Below are 13666 nucleotides of genomic sequence, written 5' to 3' on the forward strand. Positions count from 1 at the left end.
ATATCATATGCTTCTTATTGTTTGATTAACTAGTTATCCAGGTAGCGACATGTTGGGGTGAAACACAATCCTGTAGAGAATATTATATTATTATTATCTACAAATATTTCCATAGATTTTATGTTGGCTTTTGTAGAAAAATCATTAGATAAACTTTACTACATAAATATTAAGCAGAAATGCTAATGATACTTTCAAATGATAAACAAGTTTTGCTCATATGATTTTTATTTAAAAGCAGAGTAGAGAACATGCAGTTTGTTTAAATAGCTTTGTTGTGCTTTATTTATGTTTTATTATATGTTATCTGATTGGCTTCATTTACAAATATTCATGAAAGCAAAGTTTTACTGGTTATAATTATCCAATCTTTTTAAGTAAACCTCCAAGTGCACTACCAACCAAACCTAATACTGGCCCTATAATGCGTTTCTCTTTTTCCTCTTGATTGAAGCCTCTGGTTTCCTTTTCAGAAGCTTCCTCTGGATGTTCGAAGGAATCTAGATCACGCATTGCGGCTTCCAGTCTTTTCATCACTTCACGTTCTTCAGCTGTTCTCTTCCCATTTGCAAAATGCTCAGCCAATCCTTTAGCCAAGCCTTTTAAACCTACTTTAGCAGCACTTAGGAGGGCTCCTCCAATACCTCTGATTTCCCTCAGTGATTCTTCTTCTAAAACATCCCTCTGACTCAGAGACTGTATGTCGTTCTCTTCACTAAAAATAAATAAATAAATAAATCAGATTGGTAAACTAATGTTATGACTTTAACATTTTAAGATTAAATTACTTATTGTTTTTTAAAATATATTTTATTTTCTGAAAGCACAGTTCTACCTAATTAGGACAGACAGACACACCTGGTGCTCTGAGGGCTTTTGCTTAGTCTGTAGTACCACTGAGCAAATAACAGACATCAGTAATTGCTTATAAAAAAACAGTTACATTTTTTAACCCCTTAACAACCAGCGCCGTACCCTCTACGTCGCTGCATTCCTGGGCTTCTCTCTCGATGTCACTAAAAATAGCGAGATCACATGGGGTACATTGGGCACTGCTGAAATAGAGTTGCAGAGTTACCGATGCAGAGAGGGGGAAAAAAAAGCTGCGTCAGTGAAGGGGAAGGAGGGAGGAGGGGCAATGAGGGGGATCCTATGTGGAATCCGTTGAGGGAAAGAGATCTGGGAAGGGGAGGGGGGTATGGTAATAAGTGGGGGCAGCTACACTACAGAAAAAAAATGGGTGACATAAATTAAAAATGAGGTCAAACTGGGTACTGGCAGACAGCTGCCAGTACCTAAGATGGTGTCTAATAGGTAGAGGGTGGAGGGTTAGAGAACTGTTCGGGGGGATCAGGGAGGTTGGGGGTAAGGGGGGATTCTACACTGCAGAAAAGATATTTAAAAAAAAATTATATATATAAAAAAAGCCTTTTATTTTAGTACTGGCAGACTTTCTGCCAGTACTTTAGATGGGGGTGACCATTGTGGGGTGGGAGAGGGAAGAGAGCTGTTTGAGAGGCAATAGGGGGTAATTAGGGGTGGATCGGGAGGGGGGAGGGTAACCTGTACACTAAAGCTAAAATTAACCCTACAAGCTACCTAATTAACCTCTTCACTGCTGGGCATAATACAAGTGTGGTGCACAGCAGAATTTAGCAGCCTTCTAATTACCAAAAGCAATGCCAAAGTCATATATGTCTGCTATTTCTGAACAAAGGGGATCCAAGAGAAGCATTTACAATGATTAGTTCCATGATTGCACAAGATGTTTGTAAATAATTTCAGTGAGTAGCCTAAAATTGTAAAAAAGGTAACGATTTTTTTTTTTTAATTGGTCACATTTGTTGGTGAAATGGTGGCATGAAATATACCAAAATGGGCATAGATTAAAATTTGGGTTGTCTACTAAAAAAAAGTTATATTTTTGATAGGTAAATATAAAAAAATGCTCTATTTCTGTTTAAATGTAGTGATGCCAAAAATGCTCTGGTCTTTTGGGAAAGTTTTTGTCTGAAATGCCCAGTCCTTTAAGGGGTTAAATTGGGTATTTAGGCATTTGTATTTGTACCAAATTAGTTTAAGTTAATAAAAACTGATTATTTCTCTCTCTCTCTCTCACTCTCACTATTTAGCTCTCATGTTCAAGTGCACACCGCTGGGAGTACATTTTTTATGTGGGTGGCTTAGCTTTTTTTTACAAGTTGAAAGTAAAAAGTTAGCTTCCTTTTAACATCTTAGTACATTTGTGTGCTCTCATATAATGTAATGTGTATTTGTACTGGATGGAAAATGGAAGCAGATAGCACTTTACATTAGACACATTTTTGAAAGCTTTATGTCACCAAATTATTACCACATATGGAAATATGACCATTGCATTTTTAAGAATTTAGTATCTCTTTTGAATATTTAGTAGTTTCTCTGAAATAAAATATTCATATCTAAAATAAATAGTTTTGATAGTTCTTTCCTTGAATATTTATTTTACCTTCGTGCATATGCAGATGCTATTAAAATGGACACTGCAACTATGTACTTAAAATTCATCTTTACCTGTTAAAAGTAAAGAAAAAAAAAACAATTAGAACCATATCACATTTTTACTAAATGTGTTGATTTAAATCTCATTAAAGAAACATTAAAACACAATTACATTAAAGTCAAAATTAAAATATCATGATTCAGATAGAGCATATGCAATTCTAAACTGCTTTCCATTTTACTGCTGTTGCTTTGTTTACTTGGTATCCATTGTTGATAAGCATACCTAAGTAGGCTCAGGGACTGGAGCTAGCTGCTGATTGGTGGCTGCACAAATATGGCTGTTGTCATTGGCTTACCGATGTGTTCAACTAGCTCCAAATAGTGCACTGCTACTCCTTCAATAAAGGATACCAATAAAATAAAGCTAAATTGATATTAGAAGTAAATTGCAAAGATGTTTAAAAATGCATTTACATGAGATTAGGGGTTTCATGTCCCTTTAATGAAATAGATTTTTAATCATTCAGTTGTACAAAATAATGTTTATGATATTTGCAAACTGTTTTATTCTATTATCTGAAGTGTATTTTTTTTTTTAATTGAGGACATAAAGATAATAACATACATCATACATGAAATAGGCGTTATGAAGATATTCACGTCATATCTGAAAAAGATTGTGCAAATTTGGGTAAAGTCCTCATTTTACATCCCCTTATAACCATATGTTAGGTCACACTTGGACCAAAGTTGATAGTCTTATTAAAGTCCAGGGGTTATTGTAAAGCGATGTAAAGGAAAAAAAAACTGCATCCAACTAAAGATCATTGTAGACATAATATTAAGAGGAATGAGGATTTCTCAAGAATCCTCTCTAGTGGTATACATAGTAGTGATAAAGAAAAATACAAAAATATTGATCGCTCCCAGGCCGCACACCCAACGTAAACAAAATTCTCCTGGAAAACACTTTAACAAAACTTCCAGGCAGTCAGACTACAAGGAGGAGAGACCTGGCCTATCTGAAGTGTATTTTTAACATAATACTGAGCTTAAAGGACCAGTCAACACAGTAGATTTGCATAATCAACAAATGCAAGATAACAAGACAATGCAATAGCACTTAGTCTGATTACAATTCCATAGATCATGTCAGTATTAATTTATAGATAGATATTGTTCTGTCATGTACAACTACAAGATTACTAATATCCCTTATTGCTAATTATTTTCCTGATTACACCACAAAGCCTTATAATGTTTAGTATTCAGTGTAATGTTATAAATAAGCATCTGATTAATTAAATTGTTATTAATATTGTGTTGTTTCTTTACTCTGGTGCCATAAAAAAGTGAGTTACCAGTATTAAAAATCTATACTAAATGTAAAATAAAGGTCACTCTCATAAGAAGTATAAATAAAATTGTTACAAATATATAAGTATAAGATATAACATTTGCTTACCAGGATCTCAGGATATTGTTATAGGTTATCAGATATCTTGATGTGATAATCTCTTAGGTGTGAGGGATTTACACCTTATATACAGTATCTGTGTCTAATTAGTAATATATATTCAAATTGTCCTGAACACATTTTCTAATAATATTGTAAATTAATATTTGTGTTAAATGATTTTAGCAAAGTCATTCACTTTATAAAAGCAAATAATAGCATCACCTTAATTAAAGCCAAACATTACAGATTCAGATTTTTATTAAAAAGCATGATGTATCAAATGACTATGATTTGTTTCATATATTTGTATTGCAAAGAGTGTATGATTAGTTAGCTTTTTGTCCATGTGTGTTTTAGTATGTGTCTTTAACTATTTGTGTGTGCTACAGATAAATAGATGGATGATAGATAGACAGATAGATAGATAGAATAAATAGATGATAGATAGATTAGATGGATGATCATTTTATTAAATAACTTCAGTAGAACACATTTATTTATTTCCATTAAAATCTGACATATAAAGAATAAAATATTGATTCATAAGTGTTATAAAAAGAATTTATTGAACATGATTTGTGTTATTAAAAGGACATGAAACCCACATTTTTTCATTCTTGATTTAGAAAGAGCGTGCCATTTTAAACAACTTTCTAATTTACTTCTATTATCTAATTTGCTTTATTCTCTTGATTAATTTGCTGAAGCAAAAGTGCTTCAGCAAAGTGTGAAATACAAATATATATATAAAATTAGTATATATGTTAATCGATCAATTTAAGAAACGAAAAATGTATATAAGTGTGTAAAGATAAGATTCTTAAATCTTACAAAGAAGGTTCACAAATGGTGATATCTTAACTAACAATGTGTGATTGTGTATTAATTACTTTCAAACTCCCATGTGATTTAGAGTAAAAAATGTTTTAATAAACAGAATTGGTACAAAATTGTTAAAAACTGATGCAAACAAGTGATTCCAGACAATACCGGAATTTGAATATCTCACTATTAAAATTAATTATACCAGCATGCTATACGTTTCAGACATAGGGCTCCAAATGTGTAAATGTACTAATACCAACTTGCACTAAGTATAAGGGTAAGGGTTAGGGTACAATTATCTCCCTGCATTAAAATACATTTTATTCCTGCATGCAAATAATATATAAGAGATTATATGGGGCGTCTCCCAAAAATTGCATATACCAACTTTTAATATTAAAAAGTACAAAGAATGTCGACTCTTTTGAAAAAATATAAAAATATATGTATAAAATTCAATATTATAGAAGAGCTCAAAGTTCGGGTCTTAAAATTTCTATATAAGTTACCATCTTGGATATTTCAGTTTACATTAGCAAATATATCAGTGCATTCATTTGTGCTGTCATTCACAGTGCATATCTGTGTGCCGTTAATTGCTTCAACTCACAGTTCTTTGGTGTGATATTTATCAGTAACTTTGTTTCTTTATGACGATCCATAACAATACAAATGCACGGTACTCACCCTTCCATAAATAATAGATGATACGGGATACCTTCAGCTCAAATGTCCTTGTAAAAATTCTTGTCCTTGATTGCGAACTCCGGAGGCCTTTTTCTCTTTACTGATTCCGCTTTTAGAGATTTTTGAGAAGGCTTCTTGTGGCGTCTGGTTCTCAGGTGTGTTGAACTCTGCACTTAGTGTGCAATGCACGCAGTCTTCAAACGGATACCAGATTAAAATTGTTTTTCGCTGTGTTCCTGATGCAATTCAGGTGTATGCCGATTTGCAAAAAACTTGTCACGAGTTTGGCCAAACTCTCTTCCAAGATGCTGTAAATGTCTCCAGAATGGGTCACAGGTAATTGCTGACAGAGCTTCAATGTGTTTCATTGTTTTATGGGGCTTTTTCAAGAGTATTTGTCAGCTGTGATGACTCACCTTTACATACCTGTGTGTTAGTTCCTATTGGTCAAGTTCCATGTAATTCTATTGGTTACAATTTCTTAGGGTAGTATTTTGAGACAGACGCTTAAAAGGGTATTTCATTATTGTCATGTTGTTTTCACAACTCTAAGCTGTAATCAATTCCGGCAAGTTAACTGTGGGTAATCTTCAGCAGTTGTAAAGGATGATTTTAGTGATGAAAAGAATATATATACAATACATATAGTATATATATGTAAAAAAAAATAAAAAAATGGGCATATATAAAACATATACATTACATATATGGGCCCCTAGTTATCAAGCCGTCAACCTCAAATACGCTGGAATTCCGCAGCGTATTTGTGGCGAGGCTGATTCGCCTTAGTTATCAAGCCCTAGATACCGGCAAAAGTAGAATTTAGTGACGTAAGCTTCGATCCACCGGACTCAGTCTGACACAGATTGATTCTTACGTCACTACAGATGTTCTGCACACAAGTGCGGCACTATCTGACTACTTTTGCTAGTTATCAAAAAACTAGCAGCTACGCTCGGCACTTTTCCGGCCCAGCATACCTGGTTTTCAGTTTGAAGTTCAATCCGATTGGCTGATCCAATCAGCCAATCAGATTGAGCTCGCATTCTATTGGCTGATCAGAACAGCCAATAGAATGCGAGCTCAATCTGATTGGCTGATTGGATCATCCAATCGGATTGAACTTCAATCTGATTGGCTGATTCAATCAGCCAATCAGATTTTTCCTACCTTAATTCCGATTGGCTGATAGAATCCTATCAGCCAATTGGAATTGAAGGGACGTCATCTTGGATGACGTCCCTTAAAGGAACCTTCATTCATCGTTAGTCCGTCGGGGAAGAAGGATGTTCCGCGTTGGCGGGATGAAGATGGATCCGGAAGAAAGAAGATTGAAGATGCCTCTTGGAAGAAGACATCGCCCATTTGGAAGACCTCTTCAGCGCCGCCTGGATGATGACTTCATCAGATGGAAGACTTCTTCAGCGCCCCTTGGATGATGACTTCTGCCGCTCCGGATCTCCTCTTCGGTTCCATCGGTGGTCGGCTGGCTGAAGACGACTCAAGGTAGGATGATCTTCAGGGGGTAGTGTTAGGTTTATTTAAGGGGGGTTTGGGTTAGATTAGGGGTATGTGGGTGGTGGGTTTTTAATGTTGGGGGGGTTGTATTTTTATTTTACAGGCAAAAGAGCAGAATTCTTTAGGGCATGCCCCACAAAAGGCCCTTTTAAGGGCTGGTAAGGTAAAAGAGCTGGTAACTTTTTAATTTAGAATAGGGTAGGGAATTTTTTTATTTTGGGGGGCTTTGTTATTTTATTAGGGGGCTTAGATTAGGTGTAAGTAGCTTAAAATTGTTGTAATATTTTTTAAATGTTTGTAACTTATTTTTTTTATTTTTTGTAACTTAGCTTTTTTTATTTTTTGTACTTTAGTTAGTATATTTAATTTAATTTAATTGTAGTTATTTGTAGCTAATTTATTTAATTAATTTAATGATAGTGTAGTGTTAGGTTTAATTGTAACTTAGGTTAGGATTTATTTTACAGGTAATTTTGTATTTCTTTTAGCTAGGTAGTTATTAAATAGTTAATAACTATTTAATAACTATTCTAACTAGCTAAAATAAATACAAAGATACCTGTAAAATAAATATAAATCCTAAAATAGCTACAATGTAATTATTAATTATATTTTAGCTATCTTAGGGTTTATTTTACAGGTAAGTATTTAGTTTTAAATAGGAATAATTTATTAAAGTATAGTGTAGTGTTAGGTGTAATTGTAACTTAGGTTAGTTTTTATTTTACAGGTAAATTTCTCTTTATTTTAGCTAGGTAGCTATTAAAAAGTTAATAACTATTTAATAGCTATTGTACCTAGTTAAAATAAATTGAAAGATGCCTGCAAAATAAAAATAAATCCTAAAATAGCTACAATATAATTATTATTTATATTGTAGCTATATTAGGGTTTATTTTAAAGGTAAGTATTTAGTTTTAAATAGGATTAATTTAGTTAATAAGAGAAATATTATTTAGATTTATTTATCTTTTTTTTGTTTTATCTATTTTTATCTATTTGATCACAATCAAGGTTTTTATCACACTACACTCCTTTTTCTCCTTTTACATTTTTTGATTTTGATTTTTATATGTATTTTTTATATATTTTTTTCTTTTTTCTTGTATTTTTATATTTTTAATATACATTTTTTAATACACATTTTTCTCTACTCTTAACTTGGACCCACTTGGATATATTATTATATCATTTCTCAATCGTTATTTTTTACACTCCATCTTTGGAACATTTGGATATATTTGAACATTTTGGACTCAATTGAATTGGAATTTTCACGATGAACTATTCACTTTTATCACTTTTTTAATTTGGAGTGCTATTGTATTGTATTATCCGTATTGATTAACACATTGTACTGTATTTTAACATATTGCACTGTATTTTATTATTTTACACTCTTATGCACTTTAGAACCTTCTAGAGTAGTATTTATTGTGCACCCTCGTTTTTCATATCTTATTGGATTGTGCTCCTTTGCCCAATTTATCGTTTTTAACCCATAATTATTGTTCTTAACATTGGCATTTGTTTTGATTTGTTGTATTTAATTTTTATTTTTTATTGTAACATGGATCCATGTAGAATTTGTTATCAAATTGAATTATCTATAGACGTGTTTTTATATTTATATATATATTAAATTTTTAATATATCTGTTATTACATTTATATTGGCTATCATTTGTTGTCTATTGTTATCCATTGTAACTAGCGTTACATATTTTTCACCTTCACTCACTGGTTTCTACGCTTTTTGTATCCTACGATATTTATCGTAACAGACCTGGCCTTAGTTTAGGCGCTCCTACTACTTACTAATTAGCAGTTTTCTGTTTCCCATGGGTAACTAGGGACCCATTAGTTCCAGGAGCCAGAGGTCAATTTATAGTTAGCGCTGTTGGATATACCCCTTTTTCTTATCTGTACCTCCCATCCCTAGTGTATCCTTTAGCCGCCTCCTTCTATTTACTTATCCAATCTTGTATACACCCATATACTATTTTTAAACCATTTTATATTATCTTTAAGATATATTTAAGCATAATTTCAAGAATGTTTCACATCACTCATTCTATGAGAAAAGATATCACATTGGACATAAATGTCCAATTAACATCAGAAAATCCAGATGGTTCAGACAGGGTTGATTATATCACAATCTTCAAAAACTTAGAAAAACTTTTAATCCAAGAAGTGAAGTATAAAGCAGAAATAACTTTCCTACAAAAAATGTTTAGAACTCAACATCATCCTGAAAGGGCTGATTATTAAGAAAGAGTGTGCCTACCAGACCAACAATGAAATCTTCCTTAAAAAAATGGTCTGACACATTAATCACAGCATCTAGGTCCCTTATGCTAGCTATTATAGAACATAGGGAAGCCATACTCCATCAGGTAGATATAGACATCAAAAAGAATGAGGATGACCTGATTGGACCAGATGGTTTAGTGATTGAGACAAAAGAAATTTTGGATAAGAAAGAGAATCTTGATAAAAAAATCACTAAGATTAGAGACAATATTATAATGAAAAAAGTAAGAAACTCAATAGGGAACTTAACCTTATTAAAAACATGGATAAAGATGTTAACTCTACCACCAATGACCCGAATACAGAGCCCCCACAGTTGGATAATCTGAATAACAGTACACATAGAAATGAAGGAGAATGGACTACAGTATCATATAAAAAAGACAGACCACAACCCCGAAAACATAAAAGAGAGGGACACAATAACACAAGCACACAATATAATCAGAGAGACTTATGATCGACCCAATCCCAGACAACCTATTACTAACCATAGACGGGACACAGACAACCATTGCCAAACCCCAAATAGATATGATAATAGAGGTCAGTGGAACACCTACCATCAACATAAGACTAGGAATGGTTGGGAAGGGAATAGAAACTCAGGCCCATATAATAGGATGAGACAACATAACAGGGAGCGCTATCACTCCAACTATGAGGGACCACACCACTATAGGGATGGCTTCCAACCTCCCAGATGGAATCAAGATGATAGGTTCTCGTATGGATATCATCAATCTCCAAGATGGAACAGGAATGAAAGATTCTTCAATAAAAACAAGCATTATCATCATTTCCGTGATGGAAATCGGGAGGAAAGATTCAGTGGTGAGTCACAAACCACCAAGGATCTCTATGAACCACGACACCATTATCATCCCAATCATCAGAATACCTATCATAAGTCCAACTATCAAAATCAGAATTCTCATTATAAAAATAGAAATTACCAGAATCATAATGAGACACCTAATACTTATAATAAAAGATCTAATGATGCTGCCACAGATTGGAATACTCCCCGTCCAGAATATACACAGGGGAATAGGACCCCAAACAACAGAGTAGGTTTAAGAACCCAAGTGACAGTCCTATCGCCTCCACATCTAAAGATCATTTTATTAGAATTACATCAAAAAACCACCAAGGAACTGGAACGGACATCCACAAAAAGAAAGATGTCAAACACAGACGAATCTCAGACCCCCACCGAAAAAAGAAAAATCACAGAGGGAAGAGAGGTGGAAAAAGAATAAATGGAGGGAAGAAACAAGAACATCCCAAGCCGATAGATGACAATATCACAACTAAAGGGATATACAATTTAAGCTCAACCACTCTGTCAGAAAATGAAACTTCTATCTTGAATTATGGGCTATCATTTGCCCCTTCTAAAAGTCTCAATACATTTGAGACATTTATCAATGTTAAAGAATTTGTGAGAAAATTAACGCTGAAACAACACTTTATGAGATCACCTCTGGAACATCAACAGAGAGTCTTCGGGACAAGTACACAATCAGGTACTGATCCATATCAGCACACAGATTTAAAAACAAAGTCTACATTCCATCCGACAATGAGTAAAGGGAGTGCAATAGAGTAATTTGAGACCATTGTTTGTAGTGAACTGAAAAACTTGAATTATACCAAGCTTATTAAACATAAACAGAATTTATCCAAACGCCAAATTCAAACCATCAAAACCTTGGAGAATAATAAAGGACTGGTCATAAAACCTGCGGATAAGGGGGGAGGCATCGTAGTCCTGAATAGTGATGTCCCGAACTGTTCGCCCGTGAACAGTTCCTGGCGAACATAGCTTGTTCGCGTTCGCCGCTGTGAGCGAACATATGTGATGTTCGATCCACCCCCTATGTGTCATCATTGAGGAAACTTTGACCCTGTATGTCACAGCCTTCTGACACATTAGAGCCAATCAGCATCAGACACTCCCTCACAGACCCTCCCAGCTTCTTGGCAGCAGCCATTTTAGACTCATAACGATTTTGCTTTGTTAGAGAGAGGACCTTTTGTGTTGCTTGTGCTGATATTATAGGGAAATAGATAGCTAGGTTAGTGTATTTAGTGTCCACTACAGTCCTGAAGGACTCATCTCATCTCTGCTGCAAGGACAGCACCCCAAAAAGCCCTTTTTAGGGCTATAACTTCAGTCGTTTTTTTTTTTTTTCTTTGTATTTTTATTTGCATTTGCCTGGCTTTCAGCCTGTGTGTGAGGCTCACAGCATATGCTGTGATTAGTGCCACCACTGATATCTGCCTAACAACATTAGTTTAAATTTAACCAACAAAAATTTGAAAATATTTTGCTAGTGTAATTTATTTTCATTTTCAATCAGGCCTGTGTCTCTCAGGCTCACACAGCATATACTCTGGTTCATTGCTCTGTGCCAGCCACCACTCATATCCACTTATAACATTATTTTAAATTTAAAAAAAAACTTTTAAATAATTTTGCTAGTGTAATCTAATTTCATTTTCTATCAGGCCTGTGTGTTTTGCTGACTTACAGAGCATACTGTTTTTAATTGCTGCCCTCCCTAGTCTATCAGCCATGACTCATATGTGTTTAACCTTTTTTTAAATTCCCCCAAAAAATCTTTAAATCATTATGCTAGTGTAATCTAATTTTATTTTCTATCAGGCCTGTGTGTATCTGACTTACAGAGCATACTGTTGTTAATTGCTGCCCTACGTAGCAGCCAGCCAGTGCCACCACTCATATCTGCTTAACATTATTTTAAATTTAAAAGAAAAGCTTTTAAATTATTTTGCTAGTGTAATCTAATTGAATTTTCTATCCGGCCTGTGTGTTTCTCACTTACACAGCATACTGTGGTAAATTGCTGCCCTACCTACCAGCTACGACTCATATCTGCTTTACATTATTTTAAAGTTAAAAAAAATGTAAATCATTTTGCTAGTGTAATTTAATTTCTTTTTCCATCAGGCCTGTGTGTTTCTGCCCCACATCATATAGTGTTGCACAGATTATTATTATTATTTTTCCACCATTTATATCTGGTGTAACAACATTAGTGTAAATTTTATGTAAATGTTTTTTTAACATCAGTCCTCTTCTAGTGTTATTAAATTTTAGTTGCCAGGCTGCCATTAGTGCCAGCCTGTGTGTCAGGCTGCCAGCATATACTGTGCCTACTTCCATCCTCAGTGCCAGTCCACCACTCCTATCTGTTGTAACATAACATTAAATCTTGTAAAAAAAAACTTTTACATCACTCTTCGAGTGTTATTTAATATTAGTTCACAGGCCAGCCTGCCACCACTAGTGCCAGCCTGTGTGCAAGGCCCACTTGCCAACTAGTTACACCAATCATAGTTATTGTAACAGTATTGTTAATACACCCTGTTCCAAATTATTATGCAAATTCTATTTCAGTGTCACAAAGATTAATTTTTTTTTTTTTCAGTTTAACTCATGGATGGCTTTGTGTCTCAGGGCTCTTTGGATCATTGAAAACAATCTCGGACACCTGTGATAATTAGATTGCCAGGTGAGCCCAATTAAAGGAAAAACTATTAAAGGAGGGTGTTCCACATTATTAAGCAGAGCACCATTTTCAAGCAATATGGGGAAGAAAAAGGATCTCTCTGCTGCCGAAAAGAGTGAAATAGTTCAATGCCTTGGACGAGGTATGAAAGCATTAGATATTTCACAAAAACTTAAGCGTAATCATCTCACTATTAAGAGATTTGTGGCTCATTCAGAGCACAGACGGGTTTGTGCAGATAAAGGCACATTGAGGAAGATTTCTGCCAGATCCATGCATCGGATCAAGAGAGCAGCTGCTAAAATACGTTACATAGCAGCAAACAGATATTTGAAGCTGCTGGTGCCTCTGGAGTCCCACGGACATCAAGGTGTAGAGTCCTCCAGAGTCTTGCAACTGTGCATAAACCTTCCATTCGGCCACCACTAACCAATGCTCACAAGCAGAAATGGTTGCATTGGGCAGAAAAAAACATGAAGACTAATTTTCAAACAGTCCTGTTCACTGATGAGTGCCGTGCAACCCTGGATGGTCCAGATGAATGGAGTAGTGAATGGTTGGTGGACGGCCACCCTGTTCCAACAAGGCTGCAACGTCAGCAAGGCGGTGGTGGAGTCATGTTTTGTGCCAGAATCATGGGAAGAGAGCTGGTCGGCCCCTTTAGGGTCCCCGAAGGTGTAAAGATGACCTCTGCAAAGTATGTGGAGTTCTTGACTGACCACTTCCTTCCCTGGTACAGAAGGAAGAACTATTCTTTCCGTAATAAAATCATCTTCATGCATGACCATCTCATGCTGCAAAGAATACCTCTGCATCAATGGCTGCTATGGGGATAAAAG

The 13666-nt window shown here is 34.8% G+C and overlaps 1 protein-coding gene across 1 annotated transcript; it reads right to left on the reverse strand.

The window, feature by feature from the left end:
• Positions 1 to 210: 210 nt before the first annotated feature.
• On the reverse strand, positions 211 to 2548 carry LOC128651643 (bombinin-like peptides 1). Its single transcript, XM_053704645.1, has 2 exons — positions 2489 to 2548; positions 211 to 715 (listed from the first exon to the last, which is right to left on the reverse strand). Exons 1-2 carry the CDS (start codon positions 2545 to 2547, stop codon positions 361 to 363), a joined length of 414 nt encoding a protein of 137 aa, XP_053560620.1. The 5' UTR covers position 2548; the 3' UTR covers positions 211 to 360.
• Positions 2549 to 13666: the final 11118 nt, after the last annotated feature.

This window comes from Bombina bombina, chromosome 3, assembly GCF_027579735.1.
Source record: "Bombina bombina isolate aBomBom1 chromosome 3, aBomBom1.pri, whole genome shotgun sequence".
Lineage (NCBI taxonomy): Eukaryota > Metazoa > Chordata > Amphibia > Anura > Bombinatoridae > Bombina > Bombina bombina.

Excerpts from the sequence above, each read along its gene's own strand:
- LOC128651643 (XM_053704645.1), bottom strand. The coding sequence starts at position 2,547 with ATGAATTTTAAGTACATAGTTGCAGTGTCCATTTTAATAGCATCTGCA. Across the intron at positions 716-2,488 it reads GCATCTGCATATGCACGAAG|TGAAGAGAACGACATACAGT; the intron begins GTAAAATAAATA and ends ATTTATTTTTAG.